This window comes from Chamaea fasciata, unplaced genomic scaffold, assembly GCF_029207755.1.
Source record: "Chamaea fasciata isolate MVZ Bird 193981 ecotype frontalis unplaced genomic scaffold, bChaFas1.0.hap1 SCAF_11, whole genome shotgun sequence".
In the NCBI taxonomy this organism is placed as follows: Eukaryota; Metazoa; Chordata; class Aves; order Passeriformes; family Sylviidae; genus Chamaea; species Chamaea fasciata.
Genome location: NW_027094096.1, coordinates 21,264,913 through 21,292,746, shown reverse-complemented (window position 1 = coordinate 21,292,746; position 27,834 = coordinate 21,264,913). Strand labels below are relative to the sequence as shown.

General features: G+C 51.3%; 1 protein-coding gene across 1 annotated transcript; it reads right to left on the bottom strand.

Annotated features, from left to right (window-relative positions):
- Positions 1-401: 401 nt before the first annotated feature.
- On the bottom strand, positions 402-27,211 carry ARHGEF26 (Rho guanine nucleotide exchange factor 26). The gene is made up of 14 exons (XM_066193626.1): positions 26,099-27,211; positions 24,678-24,714; positions 22,647-22,792; positions 19,112-19,168; positions 17,051-17,211; positions 11,427-11,579; positions 10,540-10,669; positions 9,331-9,405; positions 8,690-8,779; positions 5,856-6,010; positions 3,902-4,111; positions 2,788-2,855; positions 2,488-2,592; positions 402-1,675 (listed from the first exon to the last, which is right to left on the bottom strand). The coding sequence occupies exons 1-14, from the start codon at positions 27,194-27,196 to the stop codon at positions 1,533-1,535; spliced, it is 2,628 nt and encodes an 875-aa protein (XP_066049723.1). The 5' UTR covers positions 27,197-27,211; the 3' UTR covers positions 402-1,532.
- Positions 27,212-27,834: the final 623 nt, after the last annotated feature.

The window sequence follows — 27,834 nt, the reverse complement described above, 5'->3', positions numbered from 1 at the left end:
CGTTCAGCTCAGGTGGGCACTGAACAGGAGCCCCTGTGCAGGCACCAGACTCACCTCACCTGGAGATCCCACGTGGGCAACTTGCTTCCTGATGAGGGAACTTAGAGCAGGAAGGGGACACACAGTCCCTGCCCTGCAAAAATGAGAGCTGATTTTACAGTAACAAACTCCCAGCTGCCTTCTGTCCCTGCTGGGCTTCCAATGACAAAGGAGGTACTGAGTTAAAAAGGAGTGTGTGTGTGTCCAGAGTGCGCAGGGGTTGACAGAGGATGGTGCTAGTCATCTCTGCAGAACAGGAAAATCTAAAATGCCAGTGGTTACTGAAGAGATTTAATTTCTCTGACAAAAATGATATGAGCAACTGGCAGCTTTATGGCATTAAAAAAAACCCCAAAACTTTTTTTAGTGAAGATTTAAAAGCATTTTATTGATTGTTGTCCTATAAAATCATAGAAGTCTTTTAATTCCTGAAGAACTGTGTCCGACAATAGGAAAAATGAAAAATGTCTTTACAAAACATTACAGCATTTTTGGAAAAACTAGGTATGAAAAATATATACAGTGTATTAAAAAATCTGAATAAAATTAATGCCTGGATTTATACATTCAGTTATGTGTTAAACATCCACATGTATACAACAAAATTTGTTAAAACAGTAGCAGTATTTTTACTATGTTAAATAAGTCTTTCAATTTACACTTTCTCTCATTACTATTTTATCAGTCCACTTATAAATTAATTGGCAAGGCTGTGTAACCACTGTCACACTGTCCAGGTAAGTATTTCTGTACAAACTTACTGCCTTCCTAAAGTAATTTAAATTATTAGAGTGCCACATCTTTACAAACACTCAAACCAGCATCTTGCAGGATAAAAACCAGCATTCATCCCCTGTGCCGAGGCTGGGGAAGGCAACAAGAAGAAAGCCTTGGTGCTACAAGCTGTCCCCTCGTTTCTAGAGCCCATTTCTACACTGCTGAGGCAGCAGCTCGTCCTTATCAGGGAGGGTTTTATCTCACAGACTCGCCTCTCTCCAGACACCTGCCCTGAACTCTGCTCACCCTGGAGTGCATTTCGTGTTCTCATCCCCACCCCGCTGCTCTGAGGCACGAAGAGAAGTGCAAGACCTCACCAGACACCTGAGGAAAGCACAAGCAGCTGCCGCAGCTCAGCAGTTCTCTGCAGTAAGCACAGGTGCATCGGCAGCACCTGCCCTGCAGCGTGGCACCAGCAGTCCTGTGCCCACAGCAGCCTTGGAGGCAGTGTGAGCAGCCCCCGGGAGGCAGAGCTGCGGGTTCCTGCCTGCGCTGGAGAGGTCGGACAGCCTCCACAGAGGGCACGGCTGGTCACCACAGCTCCGGGCCCGTGCCCTGCAGAGTGCTGCTGCTGACAATGAGTTCAGGTGCTCGCAGGCAGCCGGGGCAGGAGCTGCACGGAGTGCGGACACGGCTGCAGGTGCTGCTGCGGCGCCAGTACAGGGCAGGGCCGGGCCCCTGCGTGCTGTGGCTCCGCCCTGCCGGGGCAGCCCAGGCTACACGTTGGTCTCCAGCCCCAGCAGGCGCCCCATGCGCTCCATGTTCTTGTCCAGGGTGGCCCTGCAGGTGATCTCCTTGGCACACTCGCGGGGGAACCAGCCCCGCTGGCAGTCCCGCAGCCGCTCCCCCTCGTACCAGCCTGGGGAGGGGACAGCAGTGACACCTCTGCACGTGCGCCACCCACCCCTGCCTGCTGCCAAGGGGTGACCCAGCTGACTGCCATCACACGTTCTGCACTTGCCTTCACTGGCAATCAAGTACCACTTTAGGGCAGCTTTGGCAGATGGTCTCAACAGAGCCAGACTAAAATGAAATAGAGTGTGTGCAAAGTATTGCACAATTTCACACAATCTTTTCTGTCATTCAAATAGAGTTTAAAGTAATGCTACAGTACCACAGTAATCTGATAAGAGCAGTGCAGCATAAGGGACAGGATCTCTGATTTCACAACTAATTGAGCAACAGCAAGTTAGAATTTAGTCCCTCAAGTACTGACAGTGTCCTGCATCCCTGTGCCAGCACTTGGTGCTATCAGTCTGTTGTGGGCAGGCCCAGGCAAGAATCACTCTGATCTTGGGATACCTGATTCTGTGGGAAACCTCAGCACCCTGTGCCAGAGCTGTAGCAGGGAAGCCCAGGCCAGGGCACAACAGACTGAGGATGTTTCTCTTGGACAACCCTGGCACTCACTGGAATGTCTGAGCTCCGTGGTTTTATACAAATTCAATTTCCTGTTTGTGGACACCTCCCATGCCAAATCTGGCCAGCAGCCACGATCTACAGCTGGTTTTGTCTGCTACTTCCTTTAGAAACCTGAACCCAAATGCTGACGTTTCCCCTTGAAGCTGAACTTTTACTCACTGCAGCCCTGTGCTAATAGGAAACAAGTTTTTGTAGCTGGATCCCCCTGCAGAGGTGACAAATGGTACAGACAGCAAAATCCTCACTCACCATCACTGACTTTTTGATAAACCAAAACGACATCAGCGACTTGGAGGGAAAGCTCATCGGCCTGCTTGGCTGTGTACGTCCTGATGATCTCCACCTGAGCCAGAGCTGCGGGAGTGAGGAGTGAGCCAGGCTCAGTTAAACTATCCCAGGGCAGGGGCTTTTATCACACCACCATTTATTTAAGGAATGTCCACTTGACACTCCCCACCATGGCTTAGGGCAGCTGCAGCCCAGCCCAGCCCCACCGAGGGCAGAGCTGTTCCTGCAGAGCCCCCACGAGTGCCAGCAGCTGTGACTTACTGGTCCTGTCCGTGTGGGGCCCGTCGCTGTCCTGGCGCAGCGCTGTGATCCAGCGGGCTCTGTCACTCCTGCAAAGCAGAACCAGCGTCCTGACTCGTGTCCTGGGTACTGGTCAGCACTGAGACTGCATGCCCTGCTGCCAGTGCCAGCATCCCCCTCTTCAGCACCTGTGAGTAACCCCTGTGTGCCATCACGCTCCACTCTCTGAACTGTCTGACCTTGGAAATTCCCTTCCCATCCTCCTCAAAGGATAAGACCATAAAAATAGGTAACTTAAAATACAGGAGATCTTTTCAGACTCTTGCTCTGAGTGATGATCAGCTGGACTGCTATTTATACTGCAAACAGCACAGAACAAATCAATAATAAGTCTACAGAACAAAATGTCTTTTCATAGAAAGCCCAGACAACTAAATATGTCCTGCATTTTCTCCCCAATAAAACTTCATTTCCAAACAAGTCTGAATCATCTCCTGCCTTCATAATGAGATCTTTAATAGAAAGCACTGATGATCTTCAGTTCCTTTCATGGTTATTCTAAACTTTGAAAGCCAACCTAAAACTATCGATTTTTCCAGGCAGGGACATGTCTGGAGCTCCTCCCTTTCATGTCTGTGTCCCACTTCCAGCTTCCCCCAGAACAAATGAACTCTTTCAGTGCTGGGGGGGTGTGTGGAAGTTGATGGAACTTGTACACCCAGAGCAGGCACTGGCTGCTGCTGGTTTCCAAGGCAGGACACTGCCCAGGGTGCCCGGGAGAGCGAGGAGCAGGGCTGCTCCTGCATTAACCCTGCTCTGCTGTACCATCCAGCCACCACCACAACCATCACAGCCCCTGCTCAGGGCCCAGGGTGCTCTGGCTGTGCCGGGGACACTCCTGTGCCACATCCTGGTGCTGTGACACCCGCCTGGCAGCACTGACCCCGGGCGAGGGACCCTGCACAGGAACCCGCCCCATCTCTGCATGCAGGGTACTCGAGGCCTCACCCAGCACCTTAAATTAATAAACCAGAGTAAGTAATAAAAATAAAGAAATAATTACTGCTGTGGGCAGGGCGGGAGGAGCAGCCCGTGGAGACAATCAGGTGAAGCAATCCCTTAAGTAACTACTCACTGAGTGTCTGCTCCCAGGAGCATCTCCACCCTGTCCCCGGCGTGGTTGCTGAGAAGCACGAGCCTGAAGAGGTGGGAGGCAGAATTCCGTCCGGAGTGGAGCATCCCGGCCGTGTTCTTCCCGGGAGAGGGCCAGGGCTCCTCCCCGTCACCGGGCAGCACCAGCAGCTGCTCCCGCAGCGAGTACTCGGTGACATTGTAACTCTCCTCACTGCAGGGCACCGCCAGAGGGGACAAAACACCGGTCAAGGGTCAGGTCCCCACTCAGTTTGTGTGGGAAGAGGCACAGACACATCTAACAGCACTGTCAGGACAGCTCTTGCAGCACCTCCAGCTCCACACGGGGTAACCAACCTCTGCCACTGGGTTTGGTGACACACAAAGCCCTAGTTCAGCTCTCGGGGTGGATTTTCACCAGTGAAATAAACACCGAGATGGCTTTGGGCTCTTTCTGCAGGACAGCTTTGGGCACTCCCAAACCACGGACACAGAACGTGCTTCTGATGCAACCAATCCTGCCCAGATGCTCTGGGGCTTGGTTTTTTGAGAGAGGTGGGTTTGGGTTTTTTTGGGTAAGTTTGGGGATTTGGGGGAGTGTTTGTTTTGTTTTTTTTTTTTCTTGGTCTGAATAACTCCTTAGCCAAGGGAAGAACTGGCAATCCCAACTGGGAGTGCTGCCATCACCACCTGGGAATTTGTTTCTGAAAAAGAAATGTGTCTGTGCATTTGTGCAATGAATAATAAATGCATTTCTTGTGAATTAATCAGCTAGTCTGTACATGTGCACAGCTAATCATAACAGCATTTCATACTAATAAATCAACTGATAAACCTCTACAAATCCTTCCCACTCCTCACTTTCATCCCACAAACCCGCTGGATGAGACTGCTGCTGAAGGGAATCCAAACCCATGTAAAAGCTGTCAGTGCGTTTCCCACGGGCCCTGTGGGTCAATACCGCTCTGATTTCCCCCACCCAGCCCACAGGCAGCTCTGTGTGGGCAGCACTGGGCTGACCCTGCCCCAGCACCGGCCACATCCCCCCAGGGCCCAGCAGCCCCACACCTGCTGCCACTGACTGCTCCTCTCAGGGCACTGCATTAGTGCTTGGCAATACTATGCCATTTTTAATGATTTTTAAAAAAATCAGATTGTGTCTACACACAGCAGGGGCTACAAGGACAACTGGCAGAAGAAACATTCCCAATAAACTAAAAACTGGGCAGTGGGGAAAAGCAGATTTTTATCCCTCTTCAAAGTCTTGTGCACATCCCAAGTTGCTGTGTCCGTCATGCCCAGCCCTGGGGAGCAGCCCTGCCACTGCAGAGCCCTTTGGCTCATCTGCAGCACCTCCAGCAGGTCAGAGCCACTGGAGATGCCACAGGGATGGAGCAGTTCCAGCACAAGGAACTGGGGCAGGGCTGGGGATGAGCTCTGGGTAAAGCCCCAGAAATGGCCATTTTTAGCACTCAGTGAGGAGAGATGTCTTAGTGCAATGTGAAGAATTTTCTGAGATTCAGCTGCTCAAGGAAAACCACAAACACTCAAGCCCAAGTAGCAACGAACACTTGTGTCCAGTGCTGTGGTGCCATGGCAACACTGTGGGTGGGAGCTCCAGCACTGCTGAGGAGCTTTGGCACTTGGGCACAGGGAGCTTCATGCTCCTGAACTGTGGGAAGTGTGAGGGGAAAGGACATTCCCAATATTTTATCCTTCCCAAACTTCTGTCTTTGCTAGGGCATTAGGAATCGCCTTTTTAATTCATCTGGCAATTTGGAATCTTGGTTGTGTTTGCCAAAAGTAAATCCTGTTCAACAAGCAGTTGCCTGTTATTTGTAACCCATGATAGAGGCTCAAATAACTCCTGAACTCCTTCCACAGCCAGGATCACATTAAGAGTCACTGTGATTCAAGGACTGAACACCAAAGCAGTTTTATACTGGTGAAGCTCTTACCTCTTCTTCTTGGTGATGATGAGGACATCGTTGAAGAGGAAGAAGTAAACCTGCTGCTTGGAGGTTCTTTTGGAAAAAAGTCCAGTGTCTTCTACATATGCTGTTAATTCACCCCTTTTCAGTAACCACCGTGAAGAGGAAACCAATGGAAATGGCTGCAAGGCAAGAAAATCACATTGCAATCCTGCCAAATTAGAGAATTCTTTAAAAATAAACAACCGAGTACAATCCATTTGTGAAAAATGCTTGGATAAACTCAAAGCTCAGAGATTACGAACACAAAGAGGTTTCCAAAGTTTAAGGGGCTCCACCATTGCTACAACACACAGGTAGCAGCTGCAAATACCTGGGAATCACTGGGGCACCTGTCATCACTGCTCATGGGAAACAGAAATGAACAGACCTGACTGATCACCCTGAGGGCACAGAGCAAAGCCAGGAATGCATCTGCAGGGTGAGACCAGCTCCTGTGCACGTGGGGACATGGCAGTGTCCTTGGTACCTCACAGAGGTGACATTCCCTGTGCCAGTGTCACCCAGGAAAGGTGGGCAGGGCTGCACAAACCTTCCTCACCCCGGGGGTGGAGGTACAGCCTCCTTCCTTCACACCTCTGCCCATGGCCCTGCTGTTCTCATTGGGCTCCTGAGGTGTCAGAGTTACCTGTCAGCCTTTGCTGAAAATGGGTAACTAGGGATCCTAGAGCTCCTCTCTTTACCCAGCCCACGTGGATGGAGCAGGAGCTCCCTTTCTCCCTGGTGAGGGCCAACACCTGCAGCAGCTGCACCAGAGCCCCAGAGCATCTGAGCTGCCTGATGTGCACACTCACCTTTATTAACCCAAATTATCCTCAGCTGCAGGAGACACAGAGCCCACGGGAGGACCTTTTGTTTCTCTGGGCCAGGAGGATGGAGGGAGATGCGCGACTGTCCTGGTCACACAGATCCCCCGGAGGCCGTAGGCAGACCGAGGTCCACACGAATGAACACAACTGCCCGTTTTCCCCTCATTTAAGCACCCTTCACATGCTTTTAAAAAACATTCCTTCATGCAGTTTGCCAGCTGCCTTCCCCACTCTGCATGAGTTGCCTTTTTGTACCCGTTAATCCCCTGGCCCAGCCAAGTGCAGCCTGCCTGTACCCGCCTGGCCGAACCCCCACCCCACTGCTGCAGCCACAAACGCTGCCTCCCAAAACAAACCCCACTACTTCTCTCCTGAAAAAGATGCAAAATTTAAGAACAAAAACTGCTGAAACCTAATTAAAAGTTAAGTTCTAACGCTGAGCCATGCCCACAAGCAGCACAAGATTTGAGTCACTTCCCTTGGGCTCCCATGAAGTTCTCCACAGTTACATCTAACAAAATAATAAACAAATCTCCAAAACTCTGTGAGGCTGGGCAAGAACAGAAATACTTTAACTAATTTATAATGGCTATAAAACAGAATTACAGTCCCATGATGATTAGTTTACAAGCAAAAAATAGCTTTAAAAGTTCTATTTGAGGAGGAACAAAAAATTCTTCTAATCTGTACTCCAAATGAGTTCATTCCATTTTTCTAATTGACTCTCTTCCAAAGGCAGCTTGGTTTTACTTTAATTTTTCCTTAATTGCCAAAAGAGCAAATCACGTGCACCATGTCCCTGCTGCAGAAAAGAGGCTCTCAGGAGTGAAAAATGCACTTAACCAGAGCGGGGCTGCAGGGCTGGGGCTTGGATGCACAAAGGGAAATGCCACACAAAAGGACGGATAGACAAAGTCCCCAAGCTGCGGCTGCTGCTGCCACAGCACTGGAGGGATGGACAGGGACAGGGAGGGATGGACAGGGAGACACAGGGACAGAGAGGGACACGCAGGGATGGACATGGGAGGGACAGCCAGCACATCCCATCCCAGGGGAAGGTGAGGGCCTGCAGACCCTGCAGCCCAGATCCTGAGGGACTCCTGGGGTCTGAGTGGAGCCACAGAGCAGCTCAGCCCTGACACTGGGCTGGACTCGCTGCAGACTTCAGTCTGTGACCACCCGTCAGGAAACGCTCTGGTGTCACTCGCCCAGAAGTGTTTTATTTGTTGTTGCTGTTGCTATAAGCAAATATTATTACTTTCAATTATTAGACAAAGTTTGAGAATAAAAATACTTCAGGCAAGTTGAAAATGTCTTTTTGGAGGCAGCATTTGCCCCAAGCCTGATCCAGAGCCTTTCAAGAGCTGTGCTTCTAAAACCAAGAACCAACCTCCACTCACTACATGCCTGATAATGAAATAATCTTCTCCCAAAAGAATCCTCACTGTGTAAGGGTGTCAGACACCAATTACAGAAACAGGATTGTAGCAAATGTTGAATGGAAATATTAAATGTACTTAAAAGCCCAATAAACCTCTCTTACCTATGACTGGGCCTGCTGTTGTTTCCTACAAAAGACTGATTGTACAGGAGGTTTTTAACAGACCCCTGTGATATCCCACCCTTAAGGGGAAGGACAAACATCCCTGGATCATTCCCTGGCCTGGAAGTGTTTTCCCAGGCACACCTTTCCCATCAGGTACAGCAGCAAATCTCAGCACTGGGCAGCAGCCTTTGGCCTCTCTCTTAATGCCAAAATCTTCACAGCAGCTTTACCTTTACAACAAAGAATACTCTTCACTCAGTATTTATTCACAATCCCTTGTGCTGTAGCATCACCTTCTACTGAAATTAAAATACCCGACCAAAAAAGGTTTAATTTCTGCTGTGCCGCAAGAGGTCACTTTGCAAGATTCACTGCAGGATGTGACCATGCTGGGCAAGTTCCCCTGTTCAGTGTCCCTCTGGCCAGGAGCGTGACGCTCATCCTACCTTGATTTTGAATTCCAGCTGGGAGTTGATGGTGTACATCATCTCCGTCCTCTCCATCTTGCGGGCGCCCTCGTTGCACAGACGCACGAGCTGCAAACAGAGAGGGGCTGAGCAGGGCCGTGGGCTCCAGCCTCCCCACAGACTGCTGCTGCCTGGGACAGGCTCTGCTGGGGGCACAGACCCCCACCAGGGGCAGGGACACCTCAGCGTGAGGTTAGCAGCACCGCAGGGACCAGGGCAGGCACCAGGGCTGGCCCCACAGCTCCCAGATCCCCTCACCCCAGCGATCCCACAATCTGTGATTCCCAGGGGGAGCAAAGGTTCAGCCCCAGTTCTGGCTGAGCAGGGCCTCTGCTCTGATCCAAGCTGCTGATCAGCTCCAAACACACACCCTCCTCCCAGCTGGATTAACTTCCCACACTGCTCCCACACGCAAACCCAGAACCACCACGGTCTCATCCAGCCTGAGATCCTTGCCCAAGTAGGAAGCAGCAAATCTGCACAAACCAAATCCCATTGCCCTTCCTCAAATACAACCACGTAGAGCTTCTATGCTTCACTGCTCTTCCTGCCTGCGTTATTTCTGCATGGAAAACATCCATTTTCCCCTGGAAGTACACAGGAATAACCTGAGAATGTACCTTGCTGACTTCTTTCAGAGCCTGCTTGCAGTTCTCATATTTTGCTGAATCCTTGGGGGTTTTCTGGCAAATAGTCTGAAACAAAACATCAGTTACTTCAGAGGACCAAGCAGCACAATTTACAACCCGGAGAAATTTCACATCTTAACTGAAATCCAGGAGCTGAATCGTGGCTGTGGACTGAGATAAAGAGGGAACACCGGGCACTTGGTCACACTAAGGAATGCCCCCCTGGAAAGGTCTGGGAACAAAGTGATGCTTTGCACCTCTCTAGACAAGGTTTATACAATCATCTCCAAACAAAAAGCAAAACTGGAAGAGTGGCAAATAAAATGCTTGATTTGGTTGTTTAGAGTGTTTCAGCCAAAGAGGGGAAGGAGGCATAGGAAAGAAGAACCCAAGAAGGGGAAGGCACTCCCAGTGACTCACTGCAGGAATACTGGATTATTATTCCATTTTTTACCTAGCAAGGTACTGCAGAGAAGAGAGAATTCAATGTCTGTGAATGAACTAACTGTCCAGGTGATCAAATTCATCAGTGCACAATTTAAAAATACACAGAACAAAATGATCAGTTCTGTTTCTGGCTCCTACCAGTGCTGGAATCTGAGCCTGATCACAATCTGCACTCCTGCTGCTTCAGTTCCTCACTTAGTCCTGGCCCCTTAACTGAAATCCCCCAACTCCTGGTGTGAATTCTGCCTGACAAACACCCCCCGGCACTTCCATCACTCTCTCCGAGTCCCTGGTCACTGCACAGGGAGGGACAGCTCAGTGCCCCTCACACACCCTGGGTGTGCCACAGCTCCCCTGGGAACGAAGTGCATCCTTCAGGCTCCCAAGAGCATTCCCTGCCGAAGGGCCCTCACCAACCTACACAACAGCAGGTCTTGTTTTTCAGCTGCAGGGCTCATTTCAATCCTAGCACCACAAACAATCCCTGTGCTGGCTCCTTCTGAGTTTCAGAACCACTCTGACCCTTTACTGTACACTTTTCCCATTAGAACATCCAGGTATTTAACTTGTGAGTGGGGGAGCAGGAGGGCCCAATCCCCGTCAGCAAACAAATGCAGCAGGAATCCACAATGCACAGCCCAGGACTGGTGTAAGGGACAAGGCATGAAGAGACTGGAGAGAACCAGAACGGAATATGAGAGGATGTTAACAGTGCAAGGACAAGCAGCAAGGAGAGGGAAGGAGGCGTCTCACATCCATCAGCAAGGGCAGACGAGTGACTCTCTGCATGGGGAGGATGAGGAAGGAGATCATGGGCAAATTCCGGCAATCCTCGTGGGACTCGATGCGGGACAGCACCTCCTTAAACGCTGGGTTGGTGGCTCTGGGAGAAAGAGGATGAAAGAATTCAACAGTATGCTTCACCAAACGACTGTGCAAGTTGCTAAATTTTAAATCAATCATTATTTTATAAAAAAGGAAGTGCCATTTGCAGCAGTCAGACCACCCCAGCCTTCAGCTTTATTCCCTCAGCCCCAGCACTGACATCAAACCCCGGGAGCTGCCTCCCCTGACTGCGAGGGCAGACCCAGGAGTGGCACACAGGGCACACCGTGACACTGAACCGGTGAATGTGAGCCATGAGCTCTGGCAGGAGGGGCTGTGCAGCCCCCAGAGAGGAAGGTGCCCACGAGGGCAAGCCCAGGCTGGCTGGGAGCCCCAGGTCCAGCCCCCATTGCAGACCCAGCCGCAGGCAGGGATCACACAGCCCCGGGCAGGGATCACACAGCCCCGGGCAGGGATCACACAGCCCCGGGCAGGGATCACACAGCCCCACTGCAGACCCAGCCCCGGGCAGGGATCACACAGCCCCGGGCAGGGATCACACAGCCCCGGGCAGGGATCACACAGCCCCGGGCAGGGATCACACAGCCCCGGGCAGGGATCACACAGCCCCGGGCAGGGATCACAGCCCCCATTGCAGACCCAGCCCCGGGCAGGGATCACACAGCCCCGGGCAGGGATCACACAGCCCCGGGCAGGGATCACACAGCCCCGGGCAGGGATCACACAGCCCCGGGCAGGGATCACAGCCCCCATTGCAGACCCAGCCCCGGGCAGGGAGGCCGTGCCGCGCTCACAGCAGTCTCTGCAGGGTGCGCTGCTGATACACCTCGTTGGTGCAGTACTTCACGTAGGGGTCGAAGGTGGAGCCCGCGTGCCTCGCCACGATGTCACTGATGTCATCGATGAAAATGTTGTTCTGGTGCCTCGCCTCGAGCTCTTCAAAGAACCTGGGGGGTTGAAATCAATTGCTCGCTTTCACATGCAAACAGCATCTTTCCCTCCCAGCACTGATTCACCTGACACGATCACAGCACCGGTGGCCCGGGTGAGGCCACCCCTCCTGGGGCAGTGCTGGCAGGACACAGCCCAGGCCGCTGCTCCCCCGGCAGCTCAGCAGCAGCGCTGGCACGGCCACTTCCCACCCCCACTGCCGCAGCCAAGCAGCAGCACTGAGCTGGTCAGACCAGAATTTCCAGAACTGGGGCTGGAAAAGAAATGAAACTGCTTCAGACACAAATTAACACATTTCCTCTTGCAATTAAAGGCAGCACAGCACCCGAAGCGCTCGCTGGAACACAGGTATGTGTGGCTGCTGAGCCACGTGGAGCAGGGCACGGTGCTCCCCATCCTGCAACCCTCCACTGGAACCAAACACGGACTGGAAACACTGAAAGTGGGCACGGAACCCAAAATCCTGAACTGCCTCTTGCTTGTTCTGACAACTTCCCTGTTGTCTGTGCTCTGTCCCACATGTGAGTCTCTTTGGGCACTGGAAGCCTCCCTGTGCTTTCTGCCCTCCCAGTGTTCCCAAAGCTGATTTCCCAGTGCTGATTTCCATGATGCTCACTGGCAGGCCCCCACAGATCAGCTCTGTGGGTCACCCCTCACACATGAAAAGCTGTTCCTGGCTGCAGCCTTAGTACATCAGCACTCACTGCAAAATCCTCAACTCCCTGGAGTCAACAAGTTCATAAAACAATTCTCATATAGCACACCAAACATACTTAAAACACATGAGCTCACATTAAGTTCCAGTATTTTGAAATCTGATTTAATTTTAGCCCTTTATTCCATTTGTTCATCACTTCGAATCTGCCACCTTTTTTCAAGGGATGTTTTCCACAGTTTGCTTTGCAAACATGCCTCAGACATGTGAGAGGAGCAGAACAGGATGAACAGCAACAGGGCTTAACTAAATTCAGGCACGCTCCAGGTGTGTTTAGAAGCAGCTGCTGTACTGAGTGGCCGCCAGGCTCTCACTGGGTCAGCCAGAACCACCACAGCCAAGTGGATTTTGGTCAGGTTTTGGGTTTTTGTGAAGGTCTGACACAGTAAGTGCAGATGGAGTGGCTGATAAACAGGGCTCTGCCTGCAGGTGCTGAGCAGAATTTGTTACAGCCCTGTGTACAGAGTTTGTTACAGCCAGTGCTGAAGGCAGAGTCCTCCAGCACCTTCTGCCCCCCACACAGCCCCTTCCAAGGCACAATACACTGGGAGTTGTCACAGACTTGTCCTGTGCATTTGGGGTTTAGTGTCAGGAGCAGCCCCAAGGGGCACATAAATATTAAAATGACATTAAAAAGAGCCTCTAAGTGTGGAGTCTGCAGTGTCTCAGGAGCCAGAGCAGAGCCCCATCCCACACTGGATTTGTTTCTCTCTGCTCAGACATGTTTATGGCTGGGAGAACCTCCCCCTGCTGCCAATTCACTTTGCTCAGGAAATGAGGAAATCCAACATTTCCTGCTGGCTTATGGCACACTGACAAGGTGTTGGACCCTGCTGGGCCACAACTTCCACCTTTAGAATTTATCTGGTGCTTCATCAGTGACATCATCAGGGACAGTCACTGTAAGAACAGTGAAGATCTGGGAGAGTAGAAGACAAAGAGAAGAAAAGAAAAAAAGGAAAAGAGGGGCAAAGAGGAGCAGTATATCACAGTCCCATCTCCCAGTATGTCCCACGAGGAAATCCTGCATCAAAGTTGTAGTTTTCCACATCTAATCTGCTAATTATTAGATGCAATCAATGAACCAGACACATAATCAATCCTTCCTCTTACAGTTTTAGGACAGATTCTGCCATAAAGCTCAGGACTGAGGGATGGAATGAGTTCATTCAATTTAACCAACAGGGAACTGGCTCTGATGTGAGGTTTAGCTCCAGGGACAGAAACCACTGCAGTGGCACAAGCAGAATTCAGCTTCTTCCCCCTAGAGACAGGGGCAACAGAGTAACAACTGCCAACTTGAGATAACTTCAGCTAGAAATGACAGAGATTTCTGATTAACCTCTCCAAGTCTGACCCTACTCATCAGGAACAGAATCTGAACATCTGCAACACTACTGTTATTTAGGGAAGGGGAAGGAGATTTAAAACAGTAAAAATGGGAAAACAGTCTTATTTCTGCAGAATTTTTATGCTGAATCAAAATCAGTTTTTACCACAAAAACCGGCTGATTAACGTGCCGAACTGGAATCAGTTTGTTTGGTGAGTTCCCACAGTGTCAGTAATGGAAACCAACACACAGCTCCACACACGAATGTAACACCAAACCCTGCAAACTCACAGCCCACAAAACACCTTTTACTGGGCAGGATCCAGGGAGCAGCTGCAGAGCCCCAGGAGGAGCTGCCCCTGCCCCTGTTTGCTCCCTCTGTGAGCAGCTCTGGGCCAGCCCTGGCCCCAGGGCCTGTCCCACTGGGCAGCTACTGCCTCTGCAGCTATTTCTGGTGCTCGGGCAGAAATCCAGGGCCATGGAAGGCCACAGCAGCCCAGCCCAGAGCTCCTGTTCCACTGAGATTCCCCAGACTGCAGCAAGGTGCCCACAGCACCTGGCCGGAGGTGGGACCTGCAGGACAATAAATGTCCATTCAGGCACCCAGGGACACTGGGACAAGGAAATGGGAACGTCCTGGGTAAGTCCTGACCCCATCACAACCAGGGTGTTTGTGTTCTGTGATTCTGTGATTGAGACACAGAGTTGAAAACCAGACAGAATCTGTTCAAGTGGTTTTGTTAGGATCTCGTTCTGCTAATGCTGCTCTGGTATCACAAAAGCATTTGCCCCTTGCTGGCCTAATGGCAGGGAAGGCACAAATGCCAAAGCTTTCCTTCCTGCTGTAAACTTGGAGATTGGACCCTGCACTGCTCCTGAAGACATTTCCCCATTTCCCTGTGACTCCTCTTTCCCCAGAGAGGCTCCTGGGGAGCTGTGCCCCACTTGCCTGCCTGACCCTGATGTCTCAGCATTCCTGACTCCCTCCTGGCTCAGGGGCTCCCTGGCACCCCCAGCCCAGTCCAACAGTTCCTGACTGGGGCTGGAGCAGGGAGAGTTTGGGTCCCAGCACTACTGACCCGCTCATCACACCAGGACCATCAGCTCCAGCTCTCTAAAACCACCTTCCAGGAGGTTTCCATCACCACACACGGCCAGGGCTGCACAGATGATCCATCCCCACTCCCCTCTGCCAGAAACATTCCACGGAGCTCCCAGAAGCAGAGACAGTCTCTGCTCTCTGCATTCTGCTTCCAACAAAGGCAGCTTTGTTCCCGCAGGAATGGCCCTGTCAGGCACTGCAGGCCTGTCCTGCCCTTGCTGGAGAGTCTCCACTAAACATGTTCCAAGCCAAAGTTCCTAGACAGAGCCTTTAAACACGTTTGACTGAAGGTTTTTCTGAAGTATTTTTATCAGCTCAGGTTCTTCAGCTCAGCGAACTTTTGTCCAAGCAACCAAAACCACTGGTAGTTACACTCATACTCAGGTTTTGGAGTAAGCAAAGGCTGCTTCAAATCCAGCAGAGTGGGACAGACGCTCCATTTTATAACAAAAGGGGGGATTTTGCTACTTTGAAACACCTTGAAAATGGAAAGCAACAGTCTGGAGATACCGAGCTGGTATCTGGTTTAAAATCCTTCCATTACTTACACAAATGACATTGCTCAAAGGCAGCACCAAGTTTTGTCTTAGTTTAACAGTATTGCAAAACTTGGGAAAGAAATTATGTTTCAAGTTTAAAAAAGAGTTATGACTTCTGATTTTACCCCGAGTCATAAAAAACCAAGTTCTTAAACCCTGAGGCTTCACAGACAAGAAAGAATAAGATTATAATTCTAGGCTAGTGTGGTATTTTTCCACTCTTTTTTTCCCCTCTCCCTCCCACTTCCTTTGAAGACTATTAATCAAAAGGGATGTAAGAGTTGCCCTAAGAGCACTGCTCTCCCCACCCCATTGTCCTTTACTTCTACACCTCACACTTTGTAAGGGGTTCCTGTATTGAAAATCAAGGCTGGGATGAGCTGCCCTCGCTGGCAGCAGTGCTGTCCCTGGGGTGGCTCTGGGGCCACACAACCCCAACCTCCACTGCAAGAGACAAAGCAAGGGCAGTGGGAGGGAGAAGGGAAGGGTCCCCAGGCAAACCCAAATGTTCTCCTGCTCTGCAGCTCCTGAGCTGGGTTTGCACTTGGCACAGCACAGCAGCCTCCAAAAAAAACAAGATCTTGTTGCTGCATGAACTTCAGAAGACAAAAGTCAAGCTGCTGCACAGCAGATGTCAAATTCCACAGACTTTGTGGTGTCTCAGAGAAAAAAAGCCAAGAAATGACTTTACTGTGACTGGGAACATGGAACTTCACAAGTTCCACCAAGGTAAATGGGAGTTTAATGGTAAAGAATTCACAACTTTGCAATTTCTACAACGGGGACAAAAGAAGGGGGAACAAAACAAAAACCCATTCAGAGTCCTTCGTCAACCTTCAGCCCCCTTCTGAAAGGAGGCCAATATTCGTCTGCTCCACAGGTAAAGAGACCCATGTGAAGCTGCACAGAGCCGCAGCTGAGACCTCTCAGAACCCTGAGGGGCCACGAGCATCCTTCAGCCACTGTGCTCACTTCAGACTGGGAATCAGGGATAAGAAAAGCAACACAGACATTTGGATGCTTTAGTTATGTGGAACACATAATCCACCTGCTGCTGTGAATGCAGAACAAATTGCAAGGAAGCAAAGCCCATTCAGCAACTTCTCGAAAGAGTGAGAAGTACTCTGAGAGCACATGCATATGCATGTCCTGGATTAAATTCCACTGGCAGTAATTACCAGTCAGGAACAAGGCTTTTCTGCATTTCTATCGTGTCAGATCTGCCATTTCCTCCTCTTTGGGCACTGTCGGTGGTGTCTGTTTCCCTAGTTGCCTGCAGACTGAGGGAAGGTGCCCGAAAGCAGCAGCAGCAGCTGCTCATGCCCGTGGCAGCAGAGCCAGGCCCCGGTGCTCACACAGGGGGGACAGTCCCAGAGCACAGCCAGGACAGCCCCTGGCACCAGCCAGGGCAAGTGTGGAACTCCAGCCCCAATTGAACAGCTCAGCAAGGCAGACTAAGCTTTGTTTGATGCGCTGAAAGGAGTAGCTCAGGTGCTTGGTCAGCACTCAACTCATATCTGCTTAGGTTCGAAGGATGCTGATTTCCACCACGATTCACTCTGGGCTTTCCTTCCCTCCCCATTTTCACAGACACAAACCCCAGGCCAGCCCTGCTCACACTCCAGTGCACATCTCTGCTGCCTGTACTTTCCACCTTCAAACCAGCAGGATTTTGGAAGAAATGGTCACCACTGAAATGGTTAACTCAGCTGCCAAAAAGGAACCTGCTGCTAGGTTTAAGGATGTACAGCTCTGTTAAATACAGAAGTGCCATGCTTACTTTTTGCTTGCTTCATAAACATCCGTGATGTTGGAGAAGAGGTGGTGGCTCTCTGTTTTGGTCATTGTGAGGCTCAGTTCCCTGGAATTTTTAAACATCCGGATCAGAATCTCCAGGCTCAGCAAATAGGAGTGCTCAGAAGATATCACCTCAAATATTGCCTACAAAGTAGAGGGGGAAGAGAAGAGAATTAATAGTGACTGGGCTTTTTTCCTTAAAAACAAAAAGCAAACGTTGAGCAGGGGTGCAAAGCAAAGTTTTGGATGTAAGGTAGAGATTATGATTTAAATATTGGTTCCTACAATAGCTCCATCATTAATTAGAAATAAGTGATTTAATACTAGAAAAAAAAGGTCTTTTTAAAGAAGTCTGTATTCAGAGTTTTTAATGCAACTGCAAACCAGGAGTCTGAAGACAACAATTCCAGGTGTGACCTCAAGAGGAGGCTGAGGGCCCTGGTGGAGCTCTCCCAGACTGGGATCAGAGCCACCAGCACAGGCAGGATTGGGGCACACACTTTGCTTCTGATGTGCAAGGAAGGGAGAGAGAATCACCTCAGTATGAGCCAAACACATCCTGGAGAATAAAAACCAGGGAAGGGCGGCTGACACACAGCCAGGGCTGGGGCAGCTCCCTGGATGGCACCTGGAGCCACGCTGGGCTTCATCTGCCCCACATCAGGTCAGTGCCTGTGTGACCCTGAGGACAGGGACACTCTCAGGGCCAGGAGCACTCTGCAGCTGGCACACACACACACACACAGACACACAGATACAGAGGTATTTCAGGCTTGCAAGGAAAGACCTACTGAAAATAATCTGAGTTCAAATCAGTCTGTGACACATTTTCTTTAGCCAAAATATGCACAGAGATCCATGTCACTAACAGATTTTGGAAGATGGGATGTGTATGAAGACAGGACATGGACATTAATCAAGGCAGAAGACAAACAAATATGTTTTTCTGCACTGACAATGTATATAATATACTATAAAATAATCTAATAGGCTCTAAAAAGCAATTTAAAAAACAGATAAAGAATAAAGAATAAAAGGCAGTTTAAAAGAAATATAGCAAAAGCGTGAATTGGTAATGTAACTACAGCTTAAAATATTTATTTAGGCTCCCACCGAAAGAACTGGCCTCTAAAATTCAAATAAAAAGCCCTCAGGCATGAAAACATTTTTGGCAACATAAAGACTTTACATTTAAAAGGCATCCAAAGAACTTGTTCTTTCTGAAAGGATGCAAGTATGGCTCCAGGAAACACAGACTAAAGGCTCCTGAAGGATATGACTGAAATAAATGCCTTGTCCCAAAAGCTTCCCAGCAGGAGGAGGCTGAGGAGTGTCCTGGAGAGGAATGAAGATGCTGAGGCAGTGCCATGGCAGTGATGCTGCAGGGCTCCCTGGGGAAGGACATTCCTGGGGAGGGGCTGCAGGGACATAGACCCGGCCAGGCTGCACCTCCCACTCCCCTGGACAGACCCTGCAGGGGGGAAGGACGGGACAGCACAAGAGGGGACACGAGGGGCAAAGGGGAAAGGAAAGTGGATGAAGAGGACACGAGGAAAGTGGTTGAAGGGGACACGAGGAAAGGGGAGAAGGGAAGTGGATGAAGGGGACATGAGGAGCAAAGGGGACAGAGAGGGAACAGACAAGCACCCTGTGCTGCTGCTGCCAGCAGGGAGCCCCTGCCCTGGGCACAGGGAGCAGCTGGGTGCCAGCAGGCACAGGATGCCCAGCGCTGTCACAGGGGTAGGTACAGCCCAGGGGCTCTGTAGAAGCTGCTCTCTGCTCCTCACTGCTATCAAAACTCCTGTGCCACCTCCCCTCTCTGTGAGCTGCAGGTTAATGTCACCCCTTCCCCGGTGCTGCACCCCAGGAGCCCCTGGCATGGACACAGGCACCTCAGCACTCTCTGGGTTCATTTTTGCTCCCTGAGGAGAGAGGACACTTCACTGGAGGGCAGGAAGCCAAGCAATGAAGTCTTATCAACAAGCAGAGTGCTGCCCCAGGCGTGCAGTGAGCCCTGGGCAGCCAGCCCCAAAGCACAGGGTACCTCCTGTCTTTTCCTTTCCTCCTGGCTGATGGCTTCTGACAGTCCATTCTTCTTCACCTAAAAAAACAAATCCATTGGTATGTTTAGTACCTTTTGTGGAAGAATGTCATTAAGAAGAGATACAGGAGCGTCAAACCTAGAGAGCAAAGCAGCAAGGAAGGCCTGGCTCTAAGGAGCTCTGAACACAGGACCCAGATCAGGAGGAACACCAGGGCCAGGGAGGGAAAGGGCCACATGTGGAAAGCCCTGCTCTCTCCAGAGGCACATCACAGACACAAGAGCTCACACCCATTTGTGTCAGTGTTCTCCAAAAGCTCCTAACGTGCTGTCACCAACAGCTTTCTCTTCTTGCTCCACCTGTTCCCTGGAATTTTAAAGGATATATTACAATGCTGGACAGCAGGAATGAGGAGGTGCCACACTTTGTACACCAAAGTACAGATCTCAGGTAAATGCCTATGAAAGTAACACCAACATTCCACTGTGCTTCCACACACGTCCCAGATTCCCACAGCACCATAAGCAGACACTTCTGGAAGCTGAGCAAGAGCTAATTAGTTGTCTTTCTATTAAACAATTGAAGTACATTTTAATCAGCAGCCTGGAAGCTTCAGAGCACTCCTGAGGAAGTGCAATGGCACTGAAAGGTGCAAGGTCGCTGTTTTCTGGATGCAGTGGCAGAGCTTTCTAAAAACACACCAACACAGGAAACACCTACAGACACATCCCCCAGACCGCAGTGCTCCTGTGAACACTGCCCGTGCCCAGGGAGGTCCATGGGGAACGCTGAATCCACGCTCCAAACCGCAGCTGTGCTTTGTGGTCACTGCTGTCGCACAGGGGTGTACACGTGAATTCAGGGTACGTGGACTCACAGGCCAAGGGCCCAGCCTCACCCTCCCCATCAACAGCAACACCCCCAAAAGACAGAGGCCCAGACACGGAGGCTGCTTTGGCCATTTCTGCCAAAGAAAATTCAGCACCTAATTTTGACGTGTCCAAAATGTTTAAGCTGAAATAACCTAAAAAATGTCACACGTGTGATACCAAGCAAACAAAAACTTCATTTAAGCCAAGAACATGAGCAGAAGGAATGGAAGAGGCCAAACACCACTGCTGTCATCACTGGACTGGCTTTTCCCCAGCAATGACTGGTTCAACCATGGAGGTGAGAAGCAAAGGATGAAAGGAGGACAGGAACTCTGGTTAGGGACAAAACTCCCTTCGAAACAAGGAGGTGCTGAAGGAGAGGAACTCAGCAGAAACCTATTAAGTGGCTGCACCACACCCAAAGTGACCGTAAGCCCTTTGCTACCGGGAGAGAAAGGGGAGCCAGTGCAGACACCAGCCCTGACAGCGCACACAGTGACACCAGGGGCTGGGCTGGTACCACGGAGGGGAGGTGGCCCTGGACAGTGACCCGGGAGTGACCCTGGAGTGACCCTGGGAGTGACCCTGGGAGGAGGCAGCCCTGGACAGTGACCCGGGAGTGACCCTGGACAGTGACCCTGGACAGTGACCCTGGGAGGAGACAGCCCTGGACAGTGAGACAGGAGTGACCCTGGAGTGACCCTGGGAGGAGGCAGCCCTGGACAGTGACCCGGGAGTGACCCTGGACAGTGACCCTGGACAGTGACCCTGGGAGGAGACAGCCCTGGACAGTGAGCCGGGAGTGACCCAGGAGTGACCCTGGACAGTGACCCTGGGAGTGACCCTGGACAGTGACCATTGGAGTGCTCCATGAATCACTGACAGTAGCTGATTTTTACATGAATGAGAAACCAGTCACAACCAAGATCAACACGTGTGAAAACACTTCAGGAAGACAGAAACACCCTATTTTATTACTGTTCTTGTAAAAAATCTGACAACTCCATACCCGAAGGGCACTACCCCTCAGCCACAGGTGGCTGGAGCTGCAGCAGCCCAGGAAATCTCCTGCAGAGAGAGGGGATCCCTCTGCATCTGCCCTGGTTTTCCCAGCACAGGCACTGCACAAACACCAGAGCCATTCTCCTCCTCCTTTCCCAGCATATGCTGAGACCCAGGACTGACATTTTCCAGCTGACTTCCTGCGACAACTCCAGACTCACTTCTTAAGTTTTTAATACACATTGACAGCATGGAATTTTTCCAGAGTTATAAACACAGTCACTACAAGTCTCGGATTCCCAGATTTTGTTTTCTGCATGCACCACCTTTTCCCATGTACTCCCCACTTCCAACCTTGTAAATCAAATACAGACAGTGCACAAGTCTCTGCGTGAGGAGCAGTAAAGAGTGAGTTGATTTCTGTAAGTGAAGCACAGCACAGAACAGTTCTCCTCCTGAGATGGTCTTCATGTTATTTTTCACTCAAAGTAAATTAGTGTTTTGAAATTACCTTTATTATTAATAAATAGCATTCCTTCCAAAATACCTCAGCTGTTGAACATTTAACTGCTAGTTTGCCCAGAAGGCAGTGAAAACCAATTTGACCTCATTATAAACACTTTTTTTCTTGCAACATTAAGCAAATGAACTATATTTTAAGTATTTGATTGTTGGAAAAAGAAAATAAAAGCACATCTTTTCAAAACCACATTGTCTTGCCTTCTTTATAATTACTGAATCAGCGAGATTCATCTTTCAATACTTGAAACTGCAAAAGGTCATCAGCATCTGTAAGACAGCTCTGCTAATGAGACCATCTAACCAGCCTTTGGGGATCTCCTTGAGGCTTAATCCCTCATTTATTGGGATATCCAGAGCTGATGGTCAAATACTGCAGGTGATCTTGTCGTGGCGTGTCTCTAATGCCAGAGATGAGCACCTACAACACTCTGCAAGTTACAAACAACCCCAAACCCTTCATTTTAGGGATATCCCTCCAGAAGCCACGGAAAGGATCAAAGAATAGCCATGTAAACACAGAATTTTTATGGTTCCTTCAGTCCCAAAATCACAGGCACTGAGAAAGAGCTGTGGCAGTCTCAGCTGCTATCAGTAACTGTCAGGTTATCAGCAGGGAAGGCAGTGGGACTGCAGCCCTGATGAGAACAGCTGAATTCACTTCGTTCAACGATGCTGCTCTGCCAAAGCCCTGCAGACACTTCCCAGCCTGTGCAAGGGACAGCACAGCACCACCAGCTCCGCTCCTCAAAGTGCTTCCCATTAAACATCTGCACTCCAGTCAGCTTAAGAGCTGCTGTGCAGTGATTCAGAACAATTCAGCAGCAACTTGTTTGTAACTAACTGAAGCCTTTCTTTAGTGTAATTTGCCCTTTTAGTGAACTCACACAACGCTTTTTCTAATCAATCAGTGAAGTTGTGTCTTTGCCAAATACAGGACTCTAAAATGAACTTGGGTTCATTGTTTTTTATGTGAAACAAAGACCAGTAACTGACGGGGACTTCCATGTTGTTCTTATGAGATGAAAAAGACGATGACAAATTTCAGCCAAGAACTCCAGCAGACAGTAAGAGAAGCCTTTGCTTCAGCCCACCCAGAGATCCTGTCCCTCCTGTCCCTGGCCATACAAGGATCACAACTCACCACCGAGAGCTGGCTCCACGTCGACCTCAGGGGCTTATAGCGAAAGACAACCTTGTCATCCAACTTCTGCTCCTGGGGCTCAGACTCCTCATCAGAATCTATGTCCAGAGCTTTCTCCTTATAGTTCTGATATAAGACAGCATTTTCTGTCAAATAACAACAGTATGTCAGTCATTGCTAGAAAGTTAGTTTAGCTGCTGTCATAAAAATTTAAAGTAGCATTTAAACAATGAAAGAAACCAAAGTGTCACTGTGCTGCTCACACTCCAGGAGACAAAGATAGCAACTGATTTGGGCTGGACAATGGTGCAGTACAGTGACAATGGATCACTGTACCCAAAGATCCTCCCAGACCGAATTAAAGAACAGATGTGGCCTTTGTCAAGAAAAAAAAAATAGCAAACAATTTTTTCTTCCTTGGTTTGCTGTACCCAGTTCTGTAATTAAGCAGCAATTAGAAAACGGGATTGTGTGTCAGTGGAGCAGCGATCTGCAGGTCTCACTATTATCATGTCCAGGAAAAGCACCAACCCCTCTTCTGTCAACTCTAAATACTGTCTTCACATCTGACTGTCTCTGAGTTTCAGAGATCTGAGGTCAGAACTATTCCAAATACAAAGTGAAAAGCCTGTCTGAGTAAGCCTGAGACCTATGAACCTTAGGACCAGATAGACTCGTGTGTATTTGGGCTGTGCCATCACTGATTCAGCACTATCAGTGCAAAGGAACACAGGTGGAGCACTCCTGCTGCCTCCCAACCTCCCTGGCACACACCCCTGGCACAGCAGTGAGCAAGGCCACGAACCCAACACCACCGAAACACACAGAGGAACGAAGCCATTAGCAGGCAGGCTCTGAAAGGTACTTTTAGTTGGGCCAGGCCTTGGATAACATCCAACCTGCCCTACCAGAGGAAGGGGAACTGGAGTGGAAGTGTGGCTGCTCCAGGCAGAACCCCAACTCCTGCAGTCCCACACCTGGCTGGGTGTGTCCCACCAGCTCACACCTACAGCCCTGCTCCAGTGCTGGGCAGGTGTGGCCTTTGGAGCAGCTCTTGGGGAAGGGGCTGTAGAGTTTACCCACTTCTAACAGAGGAACCTGTTACAGCAACTGACTTGAGGGAGGCATTACAGAGAAAGTGCTTGGCTGGGATCATCCAAGACAGAAAGGAGTCATTGGAAGAGAATCTAAAAAACATCATCAGGAGATAGTGTGAGAAGACAAAAAGAAAAAAAAAAGAAAAAAAAAAGTAGGAAAGGGGATGATGCAAAGAGAACACAGTGAGAAGCTTTGAAAACAGAAGTAAGAGGAAGGTAACACAGCAGCTGACATGACCTCAGAGAGACCTCAGAGAAAAGCCAAGAGAGCAGCAGTTATTATAACAGAACTTCTGTGGACTCATCATAGATGTTTTCTTGTTGGAATATTGGAAAAAGCAGCAAACTTGGCAAAACCCAGAACCAAAGAGTAGCACAAAAATACAGCTCCATAGACAGTGCTTTTCTGACACCTGAATTTGAAGCCTAGGCAGCAAAAAAAGAAAATGTTTACAGAGTCGAAACATTCAGCCCAGCAGCCTGAGCTGACAACGAGGCAGAAGCAGCTGCGTGAACCCCCAGCCCAGAGTGAGGACTCAGGTGTGTGCTGCAGGGATGGTCCCAAAGCCATAAAGGATCAAATGTCCTGCAGCTGGGCAGAGTCCCAGGAACAGGCAGGAGGGCAGAACCACACGGAGGAGCCCAGGATGAACTGTCAGTGCTGAGGCAAACACAGCCAGCAGCTCACTCTCTGGGAGGGACAGGAGTTTCAGTGGAAAAGAAGCCCTTGACAAACCTTTTTATCTGCCACTTCATACTCTTTAAAATATCCCTAAGGTACGTCTAGTGCCAAAATTACAATCCCACATCTCAGGGACATTACTGAAAAACAAGGTACTGGGTCTTGGGCTCCATACAAAGGAAGTGTGCAAAACGATCCTGAGGTTCATTTCCCTTGGGAGTTAATAACAAGTCTGGACAGAGCAGGGCTCACCTTCCCCATCGAACGTCCCTTGTCCTTTCAGCATCTTCTGCAGTCAATTTTAACAGAAAAGAGAGATGTTAGAAGGAGGAGAATGCAAAACTATCACAGTAACAAGAATGTCTGTTTTATTCTAGACTTGGGCACCAAATCAACAGGCCCTAATCTGTAAACTTGGATGTTGGACAGGAGTTCAGTAAAAACAGCTCTGTCACCAGAGAAAGTGAAAAGCTACTCTAGTTTCACTTCTCTCATGCCTTGTTTAGATGTATTTTCCCTGTGTTTCAAAAGCACATTACACTGCCTTGAGAGGGTTCAGTGAACCTACAACTCATCCCTGTGTCCCAGGGCTTTCTGTGGAGGCGCAGCACTGAGGCTGCCCTTGCACTCTGCAAACAAAACCACTCTGAGCACTTGGTGAAGGAGCCTCCTGAGAGCACAACAAACCTCTGAAATGAAGCAGCTGCTCTGGTGCTACAAGTCCCAGGGCCCAAGTATTTAATAAAACACGACTTGCAGGGAACTCTAAGGACAGTGTCATGTCCTCCTATCTTAAACATAACTCACTGTTTTAAGTGCACTACCAAACCAAACCACCCCAGGCTCTGCAGCTGTTCACAGTGTCATCGATTCCTATTTCACCACTTGCCGTGTTTCCACAGAAGCATCCACTACCATAACTTCAAATTGGCTGAAAACTGCCGTAAAGCTGCTAATTATTCTAAAAGCTACAGCATCACCTCTTGGCCTGGTGTACTTCATTACACAGAAATCTATGACAACATTTCATACAGTAACAAGTTATATTGACAACAAGGAAATACAATATTACGCTATGATAAGTAAAAGAACACTATCAGTATGTCTTTATAATTGAATACAGTAACATTCAATGTGAGTCTTCTACGGGATTCTAAGGGATTACAACCAAGATTTAAAAACAGGCATGCTGCTTTTACTTTCAGGCATTCAAATTAGAATACCTGAAGTGATTTCTATCGGTTTAAAAGTTACTCTGTGATTTAAAAAAATATTTCAAAAGTTATGTCTCAGAAAAGTGAGGGAGGAAGTTCATTTTTCTGTCTCTATTCTAGCCTGCAAACTCTATTAAGACAATGTCTCTTCTTTTTTTTTTCCTGTTTACTCCTTTCTGGGACACAGGTTTTAAGCCCGTGGTTCGGTTGTCAAAGCTGGAGAATCCAACAGGAAAAGCAAACAGGAGGCAGCCAGAAAAGGCTCTGATCCGCCTGGATTTCAACAGAGCCTGCCATCTCCAACACCTCACTTGAAAAACAGCACTTTTAAAACTCACAGTAACTAAGTTTTGTGGTAGCGAAGAAACAAACTGAAAACTCCCAGCATTCATAGAAAGCGCACAATCAGCAGGCCACGCTCCCACGGAGCCAACACCTTCACCCACCAGCACACCTTACCTTTATCCTCCCCAGGCTCGAGAACTTCTCCTTATCTTCCACCACGGCTTTCAGGACGGGCTGGGACATTCTGTTTTTCTTGTTGCAGTTGGCGGAGCCGTCCAGCTCCACGCCGCTGACCACGGCCCGGCGGTAGGACGTGGAGCGCAGCCCGCGCCGCAGCGCGCCCGGGCCGCCCTCGGGCTCGTCCTCGGGGTCGCTGCCCGGGCCCAGCCGGGGGGTCTCCACCAGGCTGCGCACCTTGAGGCCTCGCTCGTGGCCCTGGGCGCGGCCCGCGGGCCGGCTCTCGGCCAGGCTGCGGGGGATCAGCTGCTGCGAGCCCACCCTGCGCGCCGCGGGGCTGGCCGTGCTCAGCAGCGCGGGGGGCTCCGCGCACCGCCCCGCCGGGGCTCCGCCGGCCCTGCCGCTGCCCGGGGATCCCGCCGGCACCTCCGGGGCTCCGCCGGCCCTGCCGCTGCCCGGGGATCCCGCCGGCACCTCCGGGGCTCCGCCGGCCCTGCCGCTGCCCGGGGATCCCGCCGGCACCTCCGGGGCTCCGCCGGCCCTCCCCCTGCCCGGGGATCCCCCCGGCACCTCCAGGGCTCCGCCGGCTCTGCCGCTGCCCGGGGATCCCGCCGGCACCTCCGGGGGCTCGGCAGTCCGGGGACACGGTGCGGGCTGAGCGCCGGCTCCGAACACGATCCGCTCCTGCTGCGGGGCCAGCGCGGGCAGCCCCGCAGTCCTGGGCGGCCGGCGGCCCTGCCCGCTGCCCGGCGGGGAGATGGTGCCGTTGGCGGTGGAACCGACGGGGCTGTCCGGAGCCAGGGCGAGCACCCGGGAGCGCCGCTCCGGGGCCAGCGCGGGGGAGCCCGGCGGCCGCACGGTGCCGTTGGACACCGATCCCATGGCGGGGCTGCCGGGCGAGGGGCCGCTGGTGCCGGCGGGCCGGGACACGGAGAAGGCGCACCTGTCCTCCACGGGGAAGTCGGTGACGAGCACTCCGCTGGGGCTCTGGTACGACTGCGGCCGCGGCTTGCTCCAGGCGAGGGGCTGCGGCCGGGGGGTCGCTCGGCGCCTCCAGCGCGGCGCGGCGGGGCCCGCCGGGGGCTGCCCGTCCATCGCCGCCCGCCCGGCGCCGCTCCAGGGAGGCGGGCGCGGAGCGCGGCTCGGCCGCCGCCACAGCCCCGCCGGGCGCGGGGCCAGCGCGGGGAGGGCCGGGCACGGCCGCCCGCTCGCACCGCCCGCTCCGGGGCCGCTCTCGCCCCACCTGCGGCCCGGCTGGGGGCGGGCGCAGCGGCGCTTCCGCCGCCGGCACAGCCCTGCCCCGCCCGAGCCGGCCCCGCTCCCTCCCTGCCCCGCGCAGGTAGCGGGGCCCGGGCGGGGCCGCGGGCTGAGCTCTGGGCGGGGGCCGGGGTCGGGGTGCGGTACGGCGGGGCGGGCTGAGGAGAGCCGCGGGCAGCACGGGCGGTGGTTCCCGGCCCCGCGGTTCCCAGCAGGGATACCAGGGACCCGCAGGTGTCCTGCCGGGGAAGGGTTTGTGTCACTGTCCGCTCGGCACACGGCCGAGCCGGCAGTGCCGTCCCCCCGTACCTCGGCAGTGCCACCGGCGGGCCCCGGCTGTGCCCCACGCCTGCCCGTTCGTTAGCGGCACCTGGCCGGCTGGGCTGCCTCGCTGCCCGGGAGAGAGCCGGGAAAGGAACAGCTCTGTGGTAAAAAACCGGGACGTAGACAATGTATCTGCTGGGAATTCTGACCAA